This window comes from Lepus europaeus, chromosome 2, assembly GCF_033115175.1.
Source record: "Lepus europaeus isolate LE1 chromosome 2, mLepTim1.pri, whole genome shotgun sequence".
Taxonomy (NCBI): Eukaryota; Metazoa; Chordata; class Mammalia; order Lagomorpha; family Leporidae; genus Lepus; species Lepus europaeus.
The window spans coordinates 143954470-143978435 of NC_084828.1; the positions used below are offsets into that span (position 1 = coordinate 143954470).

Genomic DNA, 23966 nt, shown 5'->3' on the forward strand with positions numbered 1-23966 from the left:
AACTCCAAAGCACAATCTGATTATAAAGAAACTGTCAGACACTTCAGTGTTTGATAGAGAATGTGTTAACTAAAAACCCAGCTGAGTAACAACTTAGGGCTTCAGACTTGACTGGGAACTTTGTGGTGCTAGAAGGGAGAGCTCATTGTGCCCAGTGACCTTCAAGTCAAAGGGATGACCTTCAATTCAAATCCTGAGAGCCCTCAACAATCTCTCTGCCATAGATTGCCCATTCCTCCCCACCCCCTTTTTTTTTTGAGTTGTTCGTCTTTTACAGGCAATGATTCTGTGAGTGCTGTCTCTGATATGGTTGTCTCGGTGAGAAGGGACTAAGACTTTACTGCTCTGGCGCTTCCTGCACACCACTCATTCCCATGGGCTATGATCTGATCTTACCCCAGACACCGGATACTCGGCCTGGAGACCCCATGAGTATTCACCAGTCCTCCTGGAGGGCACTTTCATGTGTACCATTTGATGTAAGGACATTTTCCCCCAAATAATAACCCAATGACCAGGTCCCCCCCAGGCACCAATGGTGCTCCTGATTTGGGACTTTTTAGAGACTGCCCTTCCCAAGGTTTCCTAGGGGCCTTGGTGCTGGGATGGAATTCTGGGAGCCTTGGAAAAAAGGCTTTAGTCTTTCTGCTCAAAAGGACAGGGACGTCAGCACAGGGAAGGCATGTGGCTGCGAAGGCTTTCGATTCTGCCTGAGCATCCAACAGGCTGACCACTCAACATGAATTAAGTGAAGGGAACAGCTCTCAGAATAACACAAACGACCACAGCACCCAGTAAGCTCTACTGCCAACTGGCAGCACCTGTGGCCATGCATGTGTGGATGTGAGTCACGTGGAAACACACCATTAAACTCATGCTCACCTTTGTTTTGTTTTTGAAGAACACAGGGCCTGCTGTATTTCATTTTTTTTTACACGAGTTACACTTTTGATCACGTGTAAAGAGTCATGAGCACCTCGTAGGAGAAGAATTAGGATCAAAGAGCTTTTCATGGAGTTCAGCCTTAGGTATGACTTTACAATGCACAATATAGACAATATCAGATAACTCATTTTTTTCATTTTCCTTTATCAATGTGCAAGGGTAAGACTATGTTATTTTTAATGTATTACTAATCTAACTATGTTCTAGGACTTAGATAACCAGAACAGCTAATTTTCTCCCTTAAGTAGAGATAATTTCTGCCCTGTGCTGAAAGAGGACCTTGGTGGGAAGCTCAGGAAACCCCTGCGATGGCCTTGCTGGCAGTGGCAGGAGGGCCTGGCTGCCTCCACCTGAGAATCACTTTGGCCTGGCATCCATTAAGATCACAGACTACGAACACCTGAGGAGGGGCTGGAGCTACTATAGGTATCTTTCCCCTATCTCCTCCTCTTCAAGTAGTGTTTATTAGTAACCCAGTGGGGAATGGGGGTGGCAACCATCAAACAGCAGAAAATGATGTTTTTTGGTTTACTTTCTTCTTTTCCTTTCATTTTTTTTTTTTTTTGAGGATGAGCTGGGAAATAGATCAGCAATGGGCTTATTGAATGGAATGTCGGAAGAGGGGAAGCCTGTCTCAATCAGCATAGTGTCAGATAGGGCTGCAGGTGACCTACTATCATCAGGTAGGAAAGGTTACAAAGAAGGGAGTAGAGGATTGGAAAATGCCTCTCATTCATGCATGGGGACTCAGCCGTTTGGGGACGGAATGTTTAGAGAGAGAGACACAAGTGTGGCCAAGACCATGTGGTCTTCCTTACAGGGGAAATGAGTGCGTTCCTAACGTCCAGCTGGGAGTCAAAGCAACAAGGGCTCAAGGTGGAATCTCCTTATGTTTTGGATGTGCTCGCTTCGGGGGCTTCCTCTGCCCATGCCGGGAGGTCTTGGAGCATTACACGTAGTCGTACTTGGAAGGATGAGATTGTACCTCATCCTCTCCATGGGCGCCCCCATCATAAATCTTCTTGTTTCTGGTGTTGGATCCAAAGGCAGTGCTGGCCTTGAAGCCTCCTGGCTTGTAGGCCACGTTGTGGCCTGAGGCGTGGTAAGACACGGCTTTGTAGCTGTAAGAAAAAGAAACATTGCATGACGGCGAGTGTAGGAGTGTCCTCCATTCCTACAGCTTCTCCATTTACCTTGGAGTCACTCAGTTTCAACACTGAAAATCCACTGTCCCCAGAATGCATTGGTCTTGGGCAAACTGGACAGTTGATCACCCTAGGCTTTGGGACACTGGTTTTCCTGCCTCTGCAGTAGAGCAGAATTCCTTGTTTTGTGTTAGAGCCTTGCTGAGCCAGTAGTTGGTGACTAGTGAGCACTTTCCCTAAGTCACTTAAAATGAAGCTGAACCCAAACACCACGTCTGAGAAACAGTGTTTGGCAAAGAATCATAGAATTTGTGAACTGGAAAGTGCCTCCATGCAACCCGTTTTCTGCGATTTGCTTATTTTATGGACAAGGTAACAGGGGCTGCCATGGTTTGAATCTCCCCCTCTGAAGTTCAGGCTGAGACTTAATCCTTACAGGGGTGGCATGAAGAGGTGGCCTGTTGGGAAGGCATTAAATCATGAGGGCTGCACCCTCATGGATGGACAGGAGCCCCGTGAAATGGCTCCGTGTCCAAGGGCAAACACTCTTTCCTTTCCGTGCCTTCTGCCAGGCAAGGAAGTAGCATGGCTCCTCTCTGGAGAATGCAAAAGGCCACATCTTAAAGATGAGCCCTTACACCAAACCTGCCATCACCCTGGTCTTCGACTTCCCCATCTCCAGATCCAGGAGAAATACATGGCCCACTCTGAGGGATTTTGTCAGAGCCACCCACAGGGGCTGGGAGAGAGGCTGCCGGGGGGCCAGCTGACTACTGGAGGCCGTGGGCTAGTTGGCCGCAGAACCGCACTGGACTCCAGCTGTACCAGCTCCAGGTCCTTTTGTGCAGTGATCGCCGTGTCTCTCAACAGTGGTGCTACTGGCAATGCGGAATGGATGCTTCTTCATTGTTGGGGTCTGGATTGTGCTTTGCAGAGTGTTTAGCAGCCTCCTTGGCCTCTGCCCACTAGATGCTAGCACCGTCCCTCCTCTCCCCCACCAAAGTGTCTTCGGATGTTGTCAGATAGGCATCCCTCCCTGCAATGGGGTATGTGGAGGGGGCTGGCTCCAGCTGACAACGATTGAGTTACAGTATGCTGGAGCTCCAAAGAAACCAGAAGTATGTATTTTTTCCCCTTCAAATAGGATCACACCTAAATTTGCCCAGCCTGAAATGTTTATGCTGTGTTCTTTAAGTTCCTTACAAAAGAGAAGGTTCAATAAACTTTTAATTGAGAAAGTTCTTCCATATACCTAGATGAATTGTTCTGGGATCCAAATTATATATGGAAATGGATTCTGAATTAACAAAACCTCTAACGGGGAGACTCACTTGGTTTCATTAGGGGCCAGGCCCCGGCAGGCGATGCACATCATGACACCTCCAATCAGGGTGAGGCCTCCAGCCACCCAGCCCACGAACAAAGCTGCGCCAAAGGTGTACCTGAGTGAGGAGACAGCGGAGGTGAATGCGCTTGCTGCAGCTCCCCATGCTCCGCCCACTGAACCCCGCTGCGGCCCCCTCCCCTGGTCCCCCTTTTGGGGTAACCCTCTCCTCTTGAACGTTTGGCAAGAGAAGTTTGAGGTGGAGTTGTTATTTCTCGATCCTTGTGTTCTCACGGTGGGCCCAGGAGCAGGTTTTAGCATTTTCCAAGGCTTCCTCTGTGGAAATGCAGTCCCATTGTGTGGTATTAAAAGCCAAATAATTTATTATTTGCTATATACAATATTTGCTATTAATAATGTATATGTATTAAAAGGGTGGAGACTTAATCCAGCTAGGAGGTTGGTAGGGTTGAGTCTCATGAGTGAGATATTTTGGATGTGTAAGAGGGAGAGAGACCAGACAGACACAGATATACACATGGGCCACCCGACTCTTGCCTTGTGACACCCACGCTGCCTTAAAACTTCTGGAAAGAAGGGCATCCCCAGTAGCAGCCCTTTGACCTTGTACCCCCAAAACAAGCTGCTTGCCTTCACAATGTTGCCCGCCTCAGGTATTTCGTTGTATTAATGAAAAAGCAAAGGTTTCTACACATTGCAACCATCCACACAGGTAGGTAGGAGAACTATCTTCAGGAAGAACTAAGCTGAAGTGACCCGTCAGGCTTCCATTCATTTGATGACTCATTTGTCCAATGGGCACTTGTTGAGTTGCTGCTATGCACCTGCTGCTGTCTTCTGGCACTGGGATAGAGGGGTGCGCAAGATGGACAGAGACCCTGCCCTTATGGTACCTTTGTCTCAGCCCCCCCTAGATTCCTAAGTGGAGGCATTCTGAGTGCAGAGTTGGTACCCTTCCCCTGTGAGATCCGCCTCCAACAGGACTCAGTCACATCAGGGATTGGGAAACAAAATCCTCCAAGAATAAAACGGTTGTGATTCTGAGTGGGCATTTTTGGATGGTGGAGAGGGATAGCCCCAGATCCTCAGTGACCAAAAACTATTAGGCTGTCAGTGGGTATTTCAGTGTTAGCTGGTAACAACCCCCATCTGCAAGAGTCCTGCAGAAAAGGAGCAGCATGGCCGAAGCCTTCCCTCTGGGTGTTCCCCTTTTTGTCCCTTGTAGAGCCTGGGGACCACTGTAGAATACCACCGATTGCTAATATGTTTGGAATCTGCTACATGAGCTAATACCGCTAGGCCAGCTGTGGGAAGACAGCAATATCTGTGCAGACCTCTGCAAGCCATGAAAATACGATAATTCCCATGTGCTTGGGAAACACACACAGCTTAGTAGGATTGAGTAAACCACATAGGCCTCATGACCAAGAGGAATGTGTAGGGCAAAATTATTTGGCTGATATTAGCCCTTGAAGAAGTTATAGGAGAAAATTTTCCTGTAGGCTGCTTCATTTCCTTTGGACTAGGAAAAAATAAAACACCCATATTTGGTTTGGGTGCAGCTACCTTGGAATGAAAGACCCCCATTCCACCACCTCCTCCAACCCAGCATGGCTGGGGATAAAGAGCAGGCCTCTTCCTTGGGGGTCCAGCTTGGGGGCTTCTGAGTGGCTTTCCTGGAGCCAGCCCTGGTTCCTCTATCCTGAAACAGTGCCTGTCACTGATACCCCTATAGGGTATGTACATGGTGACAACAACATCAAATCAGTGCCTTTTATGGAGTCCTTACTGATACTACGGTAAGCACTTTTTACCACCACCTCATTTAATTCTTTCAATAGTTCCTGGGATGGGAGATAGGGTGAATGAGAGGCAAAGTAATTTCTCCAGAGACCCAAGAAGGACATGGCCTTGTCAGGATTCAGTTCAGGTCAATCTTCTCTCAAGGTTTTCATTGTTAATCTGTGTATGGGGAGCAAGGTGTCCCTGTCAACTTAAATTCTGTGAGTCAAGGATAGCAAATCTGAATTCTCAGCTGAGACAGGAAAGCAACATAAATGAATGAAGTGAGTGACATATAAGAAAATAGTTTGAGAGGGATAGAGATAGAAGAGAGCAAGAGTGAGAATGAGAGGGAGAGAGAGAGAGATCTTCCATGCGCTGGTTCACTACCCAAATGCCTACAACAGCTAGGACTGGGCCAGGCTGAAGCCAGGAGCCAGGAGCCAGGAGCCAGGAGCCAGGAACTCCGTCCAGGGCTCCAATTCGAGGAGCAGGAGCCCTCACTGCTGCCTCCTGGGCCTGCATTAGAGGGAAGCTGGAGTCAGGGGCTGGAGGTGGGTTTCAAACCCAAGAATCCTGATATGGAATGAGTGTCTTAACCACTAGGCCAACAGCCCACTCCCATCTTCCTGACACTAATATATGGAAGGGGGAATCTGATATGCATGATAATAAATGGTCTGAGCGCTGGCCACTTGGGAGCATTTGGGATTGTGTGAGCCCTACTGAAGGGCCCCAGCCTCTGGCTTAGAGATGGTTATCATTTGAGAATGAGGGTACTGTGCTGTCAGATCTTCTGATTTATTTTGCACAAAGCTGGAGAAACAGGTGTGTGTGTGTGCATGTCTCTGTGTGTGTATGTGCATGGCTGTGTGTGTGTGTGTGTTTGTGTAGCAGACGCTAATGGCACTCTACCCCTTTAACCATTTCTGTGTGTCACTTCCCCAGCTTGTGCATCCGTTTGCCTTTACTTCTCGGACCTTGTGACCCTTCCTGCAGGCCTGGCTTTGGTTCAGCTCCGGAAGCCACTGTGCTCACATGAACAGAGGGTGACTGGCACCAGGACACGGAAGCCCAGCTCTCTGGTTTGCAGTGGAGACCACACTGTGCTTCATGCTGCACAACTCCCTCGGGATCAGCCGTCATCTCAGACTTCACCGGAAATCACACCCTTGCCTGGCTACTGCTCCCCTTACTCCGTAACCAGTGCCCCGCTCCCCCATTAATAAACAGGTGCAACATGGAGTCTCTTCTCAGGACCTGTTTCTGAGGAACCCAGCCTGTGACACTTCCCATTTTTAAAAGTTGGCGATGAATTCAGAATATAAATGAAGTGTCCCGTCTGATACAAACCCCTTGCAGGCTGGGTGCAGTGAGAGGGTGGGCAGTCTGTAGCCCTGCTCCAGGACTTGGGCTGAACCCTACATACAGCACAGCAGTGACAGAGGAAGGGAGCAGGAGAGGAGGGGAGATTAGGACCAAATGAGACACTGGAGCCAAAGCCCTGTTGAGTTGACTGTCAAGATCTTTCTTGTATGACGTCTAGGCAGAGAAAGTAAGAAGACGGAAGGGGAAAGACAGCTGCCCATCCACGGAGAGAGAACATAAGGAGGAATTTCAGGATCTCGTAGCCTTTAGCCCACAACTAAAGCTGCCTGCCCAAGGGACAGGGCAGGTATGAGGGAGATTGTGTGAGAGAGGGGCACGCCAGGTGGGTGGTAAGAGGCTCCTCTGGGCTGGGGCAGACATAAGGCACCCAGATTCTCTGGGCATTGTGAGCCCTTCTAAGTACGGTGACAAACCACTCTGCTCTGTCCACAGGGAGGAGTTTCCCAGGCCAAGCAACTTTTAATGCTACAACTGGGGAAGTCTCCAGCACACTGGACTGAGTTATTCAGCCTAATTCTAAGCTGCCTCTGTAACCAAGGGGCCACGGGAGAATCACGGAGGAGCAAGGAAGCTTAGGGGGACCATCTCCTTCCCAGCTTGGAGACTCAGAAGACACATGGATGGAGACTGGAGTTCCGGGGGGCCGGACAGCAATGGGCTTGTCACATCCTCCCCCTGGCCCCCTGTCTGTTGATATGGCCAGAGAAAGGCCAAGGGAGTGCCTCCACCCCAGAGATGACGGGTGGGTCACTTAGGTGTGATATTTGTTATTGCTGTCCTGGAACAAATCTTTCTCCTTCAGGGTTTTGCTTGCTGGTGCTTGGTACGGGATCCGTGCCTTTGAAGTGACTAAACCAGTGCAGATGTTGGTATTGCTTTCCCATCTTTCCAAAGTTCTACCCTCCTCAGGCACCAGTTACAGTGGGGTCTCATCTTCCTGTGCTAGACTGTAACCTCCATGACAGTGGGGACCTTGTCTGTGTCCCCAGCCCCACGAACACTTCCCAACCCACAGCAGGTGCTCAGAACCTTTGTAGAATGATTGAGTTAATGAATGAGATGAAGAGGCAGCTGTACAAGGAAGGACTATCCCCTTCTTGCGCTTAACACTGCATCTTGCTCATTTCTATTCAAGCTTTTACCTGTTCCTAGCTGGGTCCCCATTATGGACGGTAGATGGAGGTTGATGTTCATTTACATGCCTGAGTTAATGGTGCCTGTTTCATTGCCACCACAATGGGCCTGTGTAAGAGTGTGAGATAAATACTGTGAACTGTCACTACATTTCAATGCCAATGTCAGATCAGCCTCAAGTCAGATCACCAAGGCTATTTCACTGAAATTGAAGTTTATGAATTTACAGATCACTGTTGATTGATGATACGGCATGGTTGCCTCTGATACATTTTTGCTGTTTCGGGTGCTGACAGTCATATTAGGCACTAATCAGATTCTTAGGACAATATTCGCCAAGGGCTAGAGAGCCATGGATTAGGAGGTTACCTGGTCTGAACTGTCTGCACCATCCCACCCATGCCGCTGTACATGTTAGCTGTGGACATCCAGAAGTTAGTGACGAGCATGTTGGCGAACACGGACACTCCAACAATTGCACACAGACCTGTGGACAGAGAACAAGAGAGCCCCAGAGTCAGCTGTTAGAAATCACAACGCTTCTGAGGCACTTTACGCTTAAATGAGTTAGGTGAGCAAATTCCAGAATTTTCCATTTCTGTTACAGACTGATCCGTACAAGCACTAATGATTGGATTCCTACCATGTGCTAGACAGTGTGCCAGGTGCTTATCTCCTGTCTCACTAATTCTGGAAGGATTTGTGTGAGTGCAGAAAGAGGTCTCCTATATATCTCATGGTCAAGGGTAAGTGTGGTAGGACCTCTACATTCAGTCTGGAATCCCAGTGTTCAGTCATGGAGAGGAGCCACGTTTCCACCACCAAGATGATTTTGCTAGGACATTCTCAGAAGCGGGTGTGAGCGTGGGAACCCCAAGCCCTGAGTTTACCTGAGATGATGAATATGACTCCGGAGGTCAGCGTCATGTTGGCCTTGGCAGAGTCCTCCATGCTGCCAATACGAATGCATTTCAGGGCGAAGATGGACACCAGGATGCCAAAGGCACCGAGGACAATGCCCACGACCATCAGAGCTCGTACCGCCTGCAGCATGGCTGTGGGACAAGGGGCAAGAAGCAGCGGACAAGTGAGCCCATTTCACCACAGGTCAGTATGCTCTGCTTTAACAAAACACAGAACCCACAGCCAACCACCGCGAAACCTCTGATCTGTAAAGCCCGTGAACCACGCACCTTGTCTTTGTCAAAGGAGGGGGGACTGTGGGAACTACAAAACACCTCACTCACCATCTTCTGACTGATGATGGGTACACACGGATGTCTACAGAGTGAGAAAGTCATGGACATTTGGAGTTGGAAAGCCCTTGGAATTTGCCCACGTCAGTCTGCTCGTTCTAAACCTTGATGCTCTAGGGTTCAGAAAGGAAAAATGGCTTGTCTAAGGTAACAGACAAAACTATCGATGATGATTATGGTAAGACCATGGAGTCTGAGTTCTAATCCAAACACCTTTCTTTTTTTGTCTTTCCATATGAGCTCAGAGGAGAACCAAGTATTAATTTCTAGCACACTTGTATAAGGAAAGCACTAAGTGATATACCGGGGCTACTCCACTTTTGTCCCTTTCCAAGAGGAACCTCTAAGGTACGGTGAACTGTGGGTTTCAGATGTTCATGGCAAGACCAGTATACAAACACCAGGCCTCTCTTCATGACCATGGTTCACCAGCAGTGTCCTTCCTAGCAATCAGTAGTAGCTGTGGGTCATGCTGGGACTCTCCTGCAGGGACCTCATCTCCAGACATGAGCAGGTTCCAGAATATTCCATCCCAGAATACCCCGCGGTTGTTTCTAGTGCATTCTTAAAGTGTAGTGATTCATCACAACATTTTTTAAAATTGAGCCTGCATAAGAGGGCACAGGACAAAAGTTGTTAACAGATCATACATGGTCTCCGTTCCCATGGAGCTTATGCTAACGTGGAGAAAGATGGTTACTAAGCATGTCCATTGCAAGTGAAATGATTTTCGCAAGAAACAGTCTGTGGTGTCTTCCAGGGAGCAAGGACCCTTGTGCAGGTCGGTCTAATGGAGCTGAACCATGGAGCTGTGTGGAGATATTAGTGGTGGGTGCCCATTGCTTTAGTCATCCAGTTATCCACCCTTCCTCTCTTAGGCACATGATTTCTGAAGGAGCTGTCATGTCTAACTTATACCAATGCTTTTCAAACTTTAAAACAGGGGCCAGCGCTGTGGCACAGTGGGTTAACGCTCTGGCATCCCATATGGGCACCTGTCCCATATGGGCATCTAGTCCTGGCTGCTCCTCTTCCAATCCAGCTCTCTGCTGTGGCCTAGGAAAGCAGGGGAAGATGGCCCAGGTGCCTGGAGGAAACTCCTGGCTCCTGGCTTCAGATCAGTGCAGCTCCAGCCGTTGCGGCCATCTGGGAAGTGAACCAACGGATGGAAGACCTCTCTTTCTGCTTCTCCTCTCTCTGTGTAACTCTGACTTTCAAATAAATAAATAAATAAGTAAATAAAAGAAAAAAAAACTATAAAACCATTTAATTTCAAATCTGTCAAAAATTGATGCCCTGGAAAAAATTAAAAAAAAAATCACACGCTTGATTGTCACAGACACGTCAAATTCTTAGAAAAGTGTAGAAATGTCTATTGTTAACTTTGGTAGCAGAACTGTTCAGATGGATAAGAGGCAGCTCATGGGCCAGCGGGGTCCTCAGGCCACACTCTGAGCAGCATGATTGACCCTGATCTTTAGGCCACAACCCCACACCTTGTCCCTTGACCACAGCTACTGAATCCAGCATGGGCCCCCAACTCAAACTGGGCAGCTGAGACCCTTATGGAGAACGCTTGTACTCTGGATACTGACAGCATCAGGTCAGCCTCTCTCCAGGGGCTGAGAGTGTGAGATGCAGTCCTGGGAATCCATGACTCTCACCAGCTGGAGAAAGCTGCGGAGCCCCGTCCAGTGGCAAACAGTCCAAGGGGAGGTGGGGGACAGTGTTTGAGCTCCTTGTTCCAGCTATTCCTGGAGTCCAGATACATTCTGTCCTTGGGTTCCAGCTGCTACCCCAGCATCATCATTGAAAAACAAGCTCTTACCCCTTTGAGGTAATTGAGGTTGTGGTTCTGATGCTTGGAGTCAAGTAGTTCTCACGTGTGCAGGATGGTATCAGTGTGTAGAAATGCGAACCTCTCAAGCCTGAGTGTGGGTGGAGAGTTTCCATCCCTCTGGGGTGCAAGGGCATGGTCAGAGCCTTGCTATAGCCCCTTGCAGATGTGAGGGGCATCTGACAGTGTGGTGTCAGAGCAGGTGGAAAGGCCAGCATTTTTCTTTTGCTTGAAATAGCTGAACATTTTTCTAATTCTATGAGCAATAAGCGCTCACTGCAAAACCTTCAGAACCCATAGAAAACCATAAACAGGGGAAAAGCCCCAGCAACTCATTATCTCCACCCGTGGCAGTAACCACCCTTTCACATTTGGTGAGGAGTTTTCCAGGAAGACGTTTTTTTAAAAAGGGCAGAAGCAAAACCTTAGTGGGGATTTCACAGCCCCTAGAGAGCAAGCCAGGAACTTGATGTGCAGATGGTTGAAAATCTTGCAAAGTTCTAACAACAAGGGTTGTGGGATCCTTGCAAAGGAGTTGTCCCTCCTACCCTCAGGAGGACAAGATAATAATGTCCAGACAAAACCACAATTTGAGAATGGAAAAGAAGAGAAATACTTAATATTTTTCCCCTTGAAGGTGATCATGGGGGGATCTGCTTAAACTGCTGAGGCAAAAGTGTCAGAGGAGCTCTGAGCAAAACAGAAAGCTCTGTCCTGCCCTACTTGCTATAGCCCCTGCTACTTTGATTAACGGCTATTGGGTATGGGCTTTTCAGACATCAAAAAATTAGTCAATCCACATACAAAACTTAGCAATGTAGATAATATAATTTCCTTTTTATAGGTGAAGAAATTGAGAGTCAGAAGTGAAAGTGTCTAAGGACACACACCAAGGGAAAGGCAGAATTGGGGTCAGACCCAGAACTGTCTCCTAGCACACTGTTTTGAGGTCCAATGCCCTGGAAAAGCAGGTGGAGGTCTGGCTGCCACCCAGGCCCAGGGATCTGGAGGGAAGCTCCTTACACAGTGACTCCTCCAAGCTTGGAGACCTAGACATAAGATGTCAGCCTCTGAAATGAATGCTAACAATGTACAAAGGAGCATTTTCGGAAAATAGTGTGAAGGAAAACTTGTCCTGGGAGATGATTTGTAAACATGACTCTCAAGATAAGGACAATCCCCTCTCCTCCCAGAGTCCTTGGAGAGAACTTCCACCCATTCCCGTGGGAAGCTTTTCCATCTCAAATAACCGCCGGCATCAGCGGAGCTGCAAGCTCACCTTCGTGGATTCATGCCTGCAGGTGCTGCTATCCTCACAGCCATAAGTAACATACTCATGAACTCAGCTGTTCATTTGTCAAGTATTTTAGAGCCCAGGACCTCTGCCCAACCCTTTGCCAAAGACTGCAGGAAGTACAAAATCTCTTGAGAAATAATCTCTGCTTTCAAGTGGTTGACAGTCTGGAAAGACTGCATTTTTTCCAGGAATCCTGAACTGCAAATTTCTTTGCACTTTGGGGGTACTGTGGCTGAGTTAATAATTTGTGATAGGGGCCAGCACTGTTGCATAGTGGGTAAAGCTGCCTTTTGCAGTGCTGGCATCCCCTATGGGTGCTGGTTCAAGTCCCGGCTGCTCCACTTCTCATTCAGTTCTCTGCTATGGCCAGGGAAAGCAGTGGAAAATGGCTCAAGTGCTTGGGCCCCTGCATCTGTGTGGGAGACCTAGAAGACACTCCTGGCTCTTGACTTCAGATGGGTGCAGCTCTGGCCATTGCAGCCATTTGGAGAGTGAACCAGATGGAAGACCTCTCTCTCTCTCTGCCTCTCCTTCTCTCTCTGTGTAACTCTTTCAAATAAATAAAGATATTTAAAAAAATACTTTGTGATAGTGGCATAGTTGCTCATGGTGTGCTTCTAAGCCTATTTTTAAAAAAGATTTATTTATTTATTTGAAAGATTTACAAAGAGAAAGGTCTTCCATCCACTGGTTCACTCCCCAGATGGCTGCAATGGCTGGAGCTGCGCTGATCTAAAGCCAGGAGCCGGGAGCTTCTTCCAGGTCTCCCACGCGGGTGCAGGGGCCCAAGCACTTGGGTCATTTTCCACTGCTTTCCCAGGACATAGCAGAGAGCTGCATCAGAAGTGGGGCAGCCTGGACTCGAACTGGCATCCATATGGGATGTTGGCACTGTGGGCAGCAGCTTTACCTGCTATGCCACAGTGCCAGCCCTTTATAGGCCTGTTTAACACATACAGTTAAACGACGAGTTACACCTGTGGTTCTGCAGACGCCCAGAGCACACCTGCGGGGCAGCCTTTGCCTTCAGGAAGTTTTGTTAAGGCTGTGCTGGTTCTGGATGTCACAGCCAGAACGCTGGACAGATGAGAAAACAGAAGGGACTTCCATGTTCTTTCCCCCGGCTTCTTACAAACCTCTTATCTGCCTGTGAACCCGCTAGAGGTTTTAAATCTGCTCTAGGTCTGATTTGTATTTTAAGCCTGAAGCTACCCAGAGAATAAAATGTTTTGTCTCTTTGAGAAGCATCTGGTTAAAATGCAAACACAATAAAGCAACTAACCAAACCATAAAGAATGACCCAAGTAGGATTTTAAGATGTCCCTTTCTCATTCCATGAAAAGTTACATCATGATCCTCAGCGAAGGGTGAGGTCGTTGACTCCCTCTAGGGTGGTTGTAATGTTTGTCACGTGTGTGCTGTGACTGTGGCTGAGGTCTGTGGCCTTTCCTGCCGTTGCTGTGTCAGGCACCACGTGATGCTGGCAGGTGGGCCGCCAAAGCAGCGAGGCCTTGCCTGACTCGGAAAGTTGCTGCCAGTATGCCACAGCAGCCCCCTGGGTGCAGGGGCCCAAACACTTGGACCATCTTCTGCTGCCTTCCCAGGTGCATTAGCAGGGAGCTGGATTGGAAGCAGAACAGCTGGGACTCAACCTGGCACCCATGTGGGATGCTGGTATTGCAACTTGTCCCAGAGCGCCACAACACCAGCCTCCTGGTCAGTTTTTGCCTCGGACTCTCAGATGCTCTCTTGCCTCTCCTGGGTCAGGTTTGCATGGTGCAGCCTTGCTTCCTTCCTGCTGTCACGTGACTTTTGGGTTTTTGCCATACCCTGACTCCGCTTTGAACCAGGGGTCCACCCTGACCCTGAGCTCCTTTTTATTTTTTAGCACCTCTTTTCAGCTTGCCCCGCCTCTTTCTTTTAGCCTATAGCTGGGAAAGATAAACCAGTGTGTGTGTGGGTGGTGGGTGGGGTCTTCTGAGAGTGGGAACTGTGAAGGGGCAGGTGCCAAGCAGTGGTAGAAAATGCTCCCCATGACTCCTTGCTAGAAACACGCTATGAGTACCAATTGCCAAGGGGCTGCACACTGGCGATCTGAGCTTCCTTTTGAGTTGAGAGATTTTGCCATCCGGCATCCTCCTCCTCCTCCAGACAGCTAAGCAGAGAACCGCCTTCCCACCCCCCACCCCAAACAGGCAGGTTTCTCTTTTCGCCATTCTGTCTCCTGTTCAATACTCTGATTAAGAGGTCTGGGCTTATCAACTGATAACAGGTGAGTCAGTGGCTCTATAGCCTGATTCCCTGCACCAGAGGTGTGCCGGCAGCATTCCTCCCAGTGAATAAAGAGGTGTTATCAGACCCGAGGGGTGGGCAGGATTCAGGACTGGAAGAAGCAAATACAAAAAAGGGAACTCAGTGTTCTCTCTCTGTTGCAAAATACCTTATTCCCCCAAAGGAGCTGTGGACTGACAGGTGAGGAGCCCTCCCGTGTGGTTCTCAGCACACACCCCCCTCCCCACACCTGTGCGCCACCTGGGGCAGCTTTTAAAGAAACAAAGTTTTGGCCTCTGAGATTTTTCATCTGGATGTTCAGTAATTCAAGGAATAAGATGGGAGAACTTCCCTTTAAAAGGCGTTAGGAGGAGGTGCTCAGATGAGGAGAGAGAGGAGAAAGCTCCCAGGGGCTGACGCCACTGGGTTGATGAGTCTGCAACTCACTAGCAGTCAAAGGCCTGGGCAGGGGTCTCTGTAGGGCAGGGGGATGGGGGGGAAACATCTCCAGGCCGAACTTGGCCTCCAGCTGAAGGCAGGAAGAGCTGGTGGAAGGGTCCAGAGGCGGGGAGGGAGAAGCCCAACAGGGAAAAGCTTCTTTAAAGAAGTTGCAAGAGACTTGATTCCCGTCAGATGTGAGGGGCCCAGCAGGGAGGGGCTCTGCAGCTCCTGAAACCCTTACAGGAGAGTGTGATGCCAGGGGCGGGTTGTTAGGAAGTCGTCTGACCTCGCTGCGGCTGAGCTTTCTGGAGGGGACAGAGAAATCTCCCATAGAGAGACGCTTTGAGGATCAGGCTCCATACAGATGGGTTTTCTCCCCTCCCCTGGCCCATCTCACACAGCCTTGGCTTCCCTGCCTGGAGGCACCCCTGAGTCCTCCCACAAGGCAATAAAACACGGGTGAGGATTTGAGACTCCTGTGAGTGCAGGATTGTGATGGGCAAGAGAGGAAGAAGGTTTGGGGAGAGGAGGAAGAGGAAGGCCTGGGCCTGGTGGCACTGAGGAGGGAGGGGAGACCAGGAAAGAGAGAAGCGAGGTCTGGCCAGCACTGGAGCTGGGGAGGTGCTGACGGTGAGGCCGTGGGGGAAGCTTCGCATCTGCACTGCCCTTCCCTCTCGCCTCTGCTGTGGTGTGAATGCGTACGTTCACGTTGAAGCTTAAAGCTCAGTGCAGCCGTGCTAAGAGGTGGGGTCTTGAAGAACTGATTAGGTCGTATGATTGGATTAGGGTTGAGGGGGTCTGTATCTTTTCCCCTTCTGTCAAAGAGGACCCAGTGGTGGTCCCTTCCACCCCGTGGGGATGCAGCCAGAGGCACTGTCTTTGACGAGAGCACGCTTCAGCAGACACTGTGGCTGCTGGTGCCCTGGGCCTGGACTTCCCAGCCCCTAGGATGGCGAGAAATACTTATATTGCTTATAAATGACCCAGAGCAGTAGGAACTGACCTGGGCGATCTCCAAGGTAGGACCCAGCTATGTCACCCTGATGATATGTCTTTCCCAAAGAACTGGTGCACCCCAGGGCATGGTGCTGGGTGGTGACCATGCCATCAAACAGCAAGTGCCACAGCCACATGCTGAGTGCGGGGTCCGAGCCCTGAGCCTGAGCTTTGCCCATTGAGAAACAGGCACGAAGCCTCGTTTCATCCCCGAGTTCCAGATTCTGCTGGGCTTTGCAGACTTGCAGTCAGTTCCCTGTATTGTCTCTACGCCATGTAGGACAACGCATTCATGCTAAGACCTTTCTACACCTTTACACAGGCATGCTTGTGCTGAAGTATTTTCCCTTTCAACGAGAAAGCAAGCAACTTGACTGAAAACCAAGAGGTTCCCCTGGATCTCGTTTTAATTTTATAACTAACTTATAACTGCTTCACCTCCTGGGTCAGCTTCTTCCAGTGTAAACTGGGGAAAGATAAGTTGGTTTCATGAGATTGTGAGCACTTGGCTCAACACAGAAACACTCCATCAGTATCAAGAGGGCAGCTCCTCCAGAAAGGAAACTTTAGTCTCATTTTTTTCCTTACGGATTTGTTTCTTTAAGATTTTGGGGAACTAGTCTCTAGTTAAATGTGGCTTTGTTAAAAGCCTTAATTCGAGCGTGTGTACATATGATTGATAGGTTGGTGAAAAATTCCCTAACTCTCCCGGTGGCTTTTGTTCTTGAGGTAGGAGGGGGTGTGGGTGGGGGGTGAGAGCGTAGCTAGTCATATGGGAAAAAAGTCAAGGCCCTCAGTGCCTGCAGAGGGGCTGAGAAATAGTGCAGTGATCAGAACACAAGTGAGGTAGGTGCAAGAAAGGACAAAAAAAAAAAAAAAAGACTTGAATCTTTGGATATTTGCTTCCATAAAGGTGCTTGATTTTCGAGAAGAAAAAAAATGTGGAAGAACCAGTGTCTGAATTGTTCAAGAGCTTTGGGGGGTACAGACACACATTTCCCCAAGGCCAAGGTCCAGATCTTGGGAACGCATTGCAGACCACATACACACAAGTGCCTGTTGTGAGACAGCTCAGAGACGGGGAAAGTAAGAGCAAGGGATGGAGGTGGCCAGCCCGGGCCTTTGGTTCCAGCTCACATGCCCTGAACGTGGGGCCCGCCCCTGTACCAAATGCAGCCCAATGTTTTGTAGATACACAAGAGAAAACCTGACTCGACTGTGGTCTCATCATGGAGCCGGGCACATCTGTTTGCCGGGTCTTTGCCTCCTCTCCACCCTGCCCGTTGGGTGCCCTCTGCTCTGTCCTCTCACTACCTCGAGGGAGGAGAAATCAGAGTGATGTGCAAGTCACCCACTCTTTAGACTTGCTGGCCCTAGCTGTGCCCAGTTAGCGGTATTGCTCTGTGTGGATCAGTGTGTGATGTAGCCTCCACTTCCCTCCAGCTCAAGCCCAGACTGCTGCCTTCAATCCCACAGCAGCCATTCCTAGCTGGAAAAGAAACAGGGCCTGGGCAGGGGCAGAGGACACAGGCTTGGAAGTCTTTCAGCCTCGTGTCCACATCCTGCTCCTTCCATCTTCCCTCCAGGGACTTTGGAGAAGTTATCCTTGTCTCCCCCCCCCCCCCAGCCTCAGTTTCTGCCTTTAAAAACAAAGCTAACACATAGAAGCATTCCCTTGCAGAGTTGTGAAGATTAAATTGGAGAGTCCTCGTGTCATCCAATAAGTAATGGCTCTCTTTCTTTTTGGGCGCTGTCCCCAGAGCCGTGCATTGACCGTGCCCCAGAACGAGAGACCGTCTTGGACCATCAGTCACACAGAGCTGTAAGATACAGGTAAAAAGTCTTGCTACCACCACCATCTACTCATTAGCTTATCTGTAGGTTATATGATGCAGCCTCTTGAATTGAATTAAGTTATTCTATGGTTGTAAGACGGAAATAGAATGATATGGTTTTTGTCAGAGGGATGACAAGTTAAGTGGAATTCTGCAAGCCAAGAGCTTGTACCTGGGAGGAATTTAATACCCGGGAGTTATCCTTCTGACTGTTGGCTCAAGTAGTCTAGGTATGTGCAGCATGCCTTTCCGTGGCCACTCTAAGGCACTCACTCCTCTCTGCTGGAGGGCGGTACTTCTAGGCTCTCTCTGCAGCCTTCCTCTTCAACCAGGAGTTTCACCCACAACTCCATTGCAGGTCCCTCTTCCCAAGCCCCTGTCACACTCAAGGAAATGCTCTCAGCAGCTGTTGCTGCTAACTCGTCCTCTCCAGGCATCAGGGCCTGGCCGGTCAATGTTACTCCTCCAGCTCTGCCAGGGGCCCCCTAAGTGTCCCTGTGCCACGCAGCCACTTTCCCCTCCCCTGTTCACTCCACTTCCATACGTTGTTGCATTCAGCTTTTGAGTTTTGCCTCCTAGCAGTCTTCCTGCCCGTTCCTTACTCCAGTTGGCCAAATCTAAGTCACCCAACACATACTTGTATTTCAGGATGCCAATTTATAGTGTAGTCACACCTACTGCCCAAGGACTGGCTGCTCCGAAACCCATTCTGTCCTCCAATGGCCACAACTGCTGGTAATTTAAAGCATCTTCTTTTGTGCAGATTCAAACCTGGGAAGTTTTCTCCCTGGTTTTCAGTGGACTTCTGTTCCCTTCACACAGGCACGCAGGGTGGGGGACCTCCATTGTGGTGGCTACTGGAAACTGTCCCCTGGTTCCCATGCTGGCTCAGCCCAGAATGATTTTTTTAAAAGTCTTCACTTCTTTTTTTATTTATCGGAGGAGGGAAGGAGCAGGAAGAGAGAGAGAGAGAGAAGAGAGAGATTGCTTCCAAACGCCAGCAATGTTCAAGACTGGGCCAGGCTGAAGCTGGGAGCTAGGAACCCAGTCGAGGTCTCCCATGTGGGTGGAGGTACCTGGCCACTTGAGCCATCGCCTGCTGTCTCCCAGGGTGCGCATTAGCAAGAAGCTGGAATTGGGAGTGGAGCCAAGAATGGAACCCAGGCACTCTGATAGGAGACACAGGTGTCTCCAGCAACATCCTAACCACTGGGCCAAGTGCCCGGCCACTAGATTGCCCTTTCACAGTATAGCTGGAAGATGGCATCCAGAAGCAATGCTACTCCCAGGCGCCAATTGCCCATGACTTTGTGGGCAGCACTGAGCGCCGTGGGAGGGGTAAGGCAGGCGTGTCGGTGTCCTTGGCCACAGCTTAGGACACACATGAATCCTAGAGGCACCACTGCAGGTCCTGACACTCATGGTCGCAGTCCAGGAGATGTGAGAGGGGACAGTCCTTCCTGCCAGCTCCTTGTGCCCTAAAGCCCTCCTCAGAGAGCTCAGCATCTCTCCCTGGGTGGGTCTGAGACATCTCAGGGGTCCCCGATGTGGAATCAGTGTCCAGCTCTCCCTAATCTCTTTCCTCCTCCCCGCCTTCCTTGTCTCCCTTCTTTCCTCTCTCTCTCTACCCTACTTTCCCTTTCTTTTTTCATCCTTTTGGGAACAACTGCTTTTCTCTCATGACCGTATTTCCATCCTTCTGCCGTTAAGTGCAGGAACATTTTACAACACAGATGCTCACCTCAAACCCCACCGCCTTCTGCTTCCAGGTGTCTCCCACCAAAATGCCCAGCTTCTGAAACCTCGTGCTGTGGATCTTGTATCAGACCACCTTCTACACATGGAGGGATTCCAGATACCTGTCTGAACGGAAGTCCCTGGTGTGTGTCTTTGGCATTCGTCCTGGTTTTCAGTAGTTGGTGCTCAAAGGTATTAATTATGTCCAGCAGGTTGACATTAGCATGGTGGGAATGGTGCAGCCAGGCAGGGACTGTTGAGGGGCAGCAGGAGCTCACTTAGTATGTCCTACATCTCCCAGCTCCCTGGGCCATGTGGCCAGGGCTGGCCAGTGCACTCTGAGTGGGAGGGACATGTGTCACCTCCAGGCAGGTGCAGTGAAGAGCCGTGGTGCCTTCTTTAAGCTTTTCTCTTCCTGCCCTGGACACTTTGAAGAGTATAGCACCAAGGAGGCTGCTCCTCCCACTGTGGGCTTCAGTGGGCAGGAAGCGCACTTCTGCGGGGTTAGGCCACTGGGATGTTCGTGTTTGTCTGCTGTAGCAGGTGACAGTAACTCCTCTGAAACTCCAATTCCTGTTACATATTAGGCATGAAAAGATATTTGTGGACTACATGGTTGGATGAGCAAATGATTGAATCAATTCTAGGCAGGGGAAGAACAAAATCTTTTCTCTACCTAGAGCCATGATGGCAAAAATTTAGTGCAAAGGCGATCTACTGTCTGGGGGGTGGGGGTGGGACCCTTGACTTGTTTTAGTTCACATGGCTTGAATACACACTTAAGACAGAATATTCTTTGTTTCTATTTAGTTTATCAACCATTGGCTGAATATTCACTCTCCCAGCTCTTATGCTGGGAACCGGGTTAGCTATTGTAACTGCTAAAGTTCAGATGAGACAGAACTCCCTAGTAACCCCAGCCTCATTCCCCATCTCACTCTTCCCACTGTTTAACCCCTTTCCTCCTGGCACTCCAAACGCCTGTGTCCTAGCCCCACGCCACACACAGTAGTTTTGCTTTGATAGTGATGCACACGCCTGTCCCCTCCCCTGGGCTCTGCAGCCGCAGACCTGGCCAGTCTTGTGCTGAGTGCCCCTTGCAGGTATGCGGCCAGGCTTCTCAGACTTGTGAGCCATGCACAAAGTTCAAGCACACATGCTACTGCTGTGAGTGCTCTGGGTTGGGTCCAGACATGCGTGGGGGCTTATCCAGTTTGGGGGTGTGAGGAGGCTTTGGGGGAAGATTTGCAGATAGGGTGGTTGATGGATAAAGGCCCTGAACCTCTAGTTCCTGTTGCCCAGTAGGCATGAAAAGAAATTTGTGGAATTTATGGCTGGATGAACAAATGGATCTGTCTGAAGCAGGAGCAGTGGGAAGAGTGGTGTCCAAGCCCAAGCCCAGAGCAGCATAGTACGAGGACAGGCAAAGACCTCGGAGGGGAAAGAGGCCTGGTAAGAGGCAGGTGAGGGAAGCTGCAGGGTGCCGTGTGCCCCTGGTTAAGCAGTGAATGGGGAGTCATGGCCGGGAGTATTTGGGTTTTGAAGTGCTTAGGGAGATGCACTAGGAACTGGTGACTGGAAGACTCCCCCCGACTCCATGCCACTGTCAAAGGAGCAAACAGAGATAAAGGAGAGAAACCAGATGGAGAAAGGTTCAGAGTGGGGCGTGGTGGAAACACATGGTCCTAATTAGGTTGTCGGTGTCCCAGAGAGGACAGAACTTGACAACGACAAGATCAAGGGAAGTTTTTGCAGGGGATTAGGACATCAGCATAAATGGGCAGAGGAGGTGACAGGGGTCAGAAGGAGAGAGGCTGACCACCAGGGCCCTGTCCAAGACAGGATGGCGCAGGGCCTTCGGATGGCTGGTGGGGTGGTGGGGCGGGGCGGTGGATCTTGCTCTGTGAAACAGAGCTGTCAATGGTGACAGGAGAGATTCCGAGAGGGGCCGTGAGGGTGCGATCCCTTAGTAGAAGAGCAGGGACAAGTCAGAGAGTGAAGGCAATGGGGCTTGGCCATTTAGGAGAGTGGATATTGGGGTCCCCAAGTGTAGCAACTGATCCAGAGTGATCCAGAGATGGACACCATGTGTACGTGCGTGCGTGGGGCCCTGGGAAGTGGTCCTGAGAATCCTCACCCTCTGGGCTCCCTCTCCTCTGGCAGGCTCTACCTCCCTCACTTCCCTACGCGGGTCTTGGCATGGAGTCAGGATGTCTGTTGGTCCCACAATGAGGGACTTTGCAAAATGGAATAAATAACCCCATTCTCTGAATCTGATACTTATCTTCTACTTCCTTCTGAAAAAGGAAGATGAATGAGTTGAGTCGCTTTTCACAGTTTCAAGGACTCTGCAGCCTCTTGACAATTTCTTGCAAATGTGTTTTGCAAATTCCTATTTGCGAGGCATTTGCTTCAGCGAGGCAGAATCTAGCATCCCTCCTCTTTTGATACCACACTCCCATCTTGGCCACCCCTCGGAGCCACTGATTGCTTGATAGATTATTTTCATTTTTTGGTTTTAAGGAAACCACAATAAGCAGCAGGCAGGTAGGCTGTGCTATTTTAAACAATTATCTGGATTCAAAGGCAGGGGTTTAACTTATTTCATCTTCTGGGGTGACAGGATGTCACATTTGTAATTATATTTGAATTATGACATTATTATAATATTGTAATTACAGCTGTGTAATTAAATTCTGACACACAGAGGACAGGCAGACCTTTTCAACAAAAATAGAGAAAAAGGATCTTTATAATTTAACGGCCATGTGATTTCTTTTTGGCACCTACAGAGACTCCAACTTTTCAAAGAGCAAATTTAATTGCATCAAAATGAAATGAAATTAGCTCCCAATAAACTTTTCCAGCTATAAAAAAAAATGCACCCCTCCCCTTTCCCCCAGGTGTGTGGAGGCAGGTTCAAGTCACACACCACACAGAGATGCACACAAGGGATTTTCTACTTGAGAAACATAGTATTAGGAGTGTGCCCCGCGCTGTGGACCCATTCTCCCTCCCACCCCGCCCGCCTCCTTCCTGGCAATGCCTGGCGCTTGGGTTCGCCTTCTCTGATTTCTCGCCTGCAGGACTTTTGCTCTCTTTGACAAGGCGCCAGCCTCTCCTGTTATTCACACCTTTGATTCCGCATCGGAGCCGCCAGGGTCACGCCCAGAGGCAGGAGCGCGGCCCAGGCCCTTCCTGCGTGCTCGCCCGGTCCTGCCCCAGGGTGCGCCCGGTGCCTACCTGGGAGGCCCAGGATGGTGAAGTAGGGCCGGCACTCGGTGAACCCGGAGCTCTGCCTCACGCAGCTCCTCCAGAGCCCTTCGTACTGGAACACGGAGGTGACAGGGTTGTCGTACAGATCCTGGGTGCTCCACGTGTCCATGCCCGTGGCGGCGATGCAGCCCGCCAGCCCCAGGGCGGCCAGGAGGAAGCCCACCACTTGGTACGCCGTGGTGGACATGGCCTCAGCCGCCCTGCAGCCGCCAAGGTGTGCGCCCGGCGCGCCTGAGGGGAGCGCTGCTAATCAGACGGTTTGCCTCGGCTCGGGTGTTTGCTCACAATGTTTTCCTTAGATAGTTCAGTTTCACTCGTGGTTCAAGGGCATTATTTTTTCATTTGTTAGGGAAGCAGCCCCAAGAGGCACTTGTCCTCTGGTTGGTGCTGCACAGCCTGGGTGGGCAGAAGGGCGCCTCCCTCCAGGCCGGCCCAGCTCCACCCATCGCCTCCCTGAGCGCGCACCACCCTGGGGAAAGGGTGCCGGGTCCACTACTGCGGGGGTCATCACGCAAGACCCATGGCCAGACACGTGCAGGGGGCAGGCAAGGATGTCTCCATGTTGGAAAACAGGAAGCCAGCTCCTAGAGTTACACTGCTCTTGGTCCACAGGCATTGAAACTGGAGTGAGAAGGAGCCAGGGATCCCATGGACCTCCATCTCACGCCCTGAGACATGCCATGGGGCCACGTGCCACGGGGCCACGTGAGGACCATGTGGAGACACAGGAGGTTCCAGGAAGGCCAGAGGAGGGAACTTCCTTTTTCTCCAGGGCTTTGTAAAAGCGCCTCTGTCTTGTGTTAAATTCATGCCTACGTGTTTCTAGTTCTGGATTTTGTTCCACTGACCTGTACATCCTGGCGCCAAAGCACCATGTGAATGATCAAGCTTGAAAACTTAGGTGAGATGTGGGCTTTCGGCCTGGTAAGAGGCTGGTTGCCAGACACCCACCTTCCACCTGGGAGTGCCTGCCTGCCTTTGAGTGCCAGCTCCTGCTCCTCACCCCCAGCTAATTACAGTGCAGACCCTGACGGCTCCCACCATGCGGGAGACTTGATGGAGTTTCCACCTAGCACCTCCCAGCGTCAGCACAGCCCAGCCCCAGCGCCAGCGATAGAGGGCAACAGGAGAGTGTACAGTAGATGGGAGTCAGTCTCTCTCTCTCTCTCTCTCTCTCTCTCTAATAAATACATAAACAAGTGAAGTCTCCTTGAAGATCCGGCAGAGCTAGCCCACCACGTCATCGTGCCTGGCTCCTGGCACTGCTACCGACACCCTGT

At 50.1% G+C, this 23966-nt stretch overlaps 1 protein-coding gene across 1 annotated transcript; it reads right to left on the reverse strand.

Moving 5' to 3' along the window:
- Positions 1–1894: 1894 nt before the first annotated feature.
- Positions 1895–22873, reverse strand: CLDN18 (claudin 18). The gene is made up of 5 exons (XM_062178885.1): positions 22654–22873; positions 8631–8795; positions 8110–8227; positions 3422–3532; positions 1895–2066 (listed from the first exon to the last, which is right to left on the reverse strand). Exons 1-5 carry the CDS (start codon positions 22871–22873, stop codon positions 1895–1897), a joined length of 786 nt encoding a protein of 261 aa, XP_062034869.1.
- Between the last annotated feature and the right edge of the window lie 1093 nt (positions 22874–23966).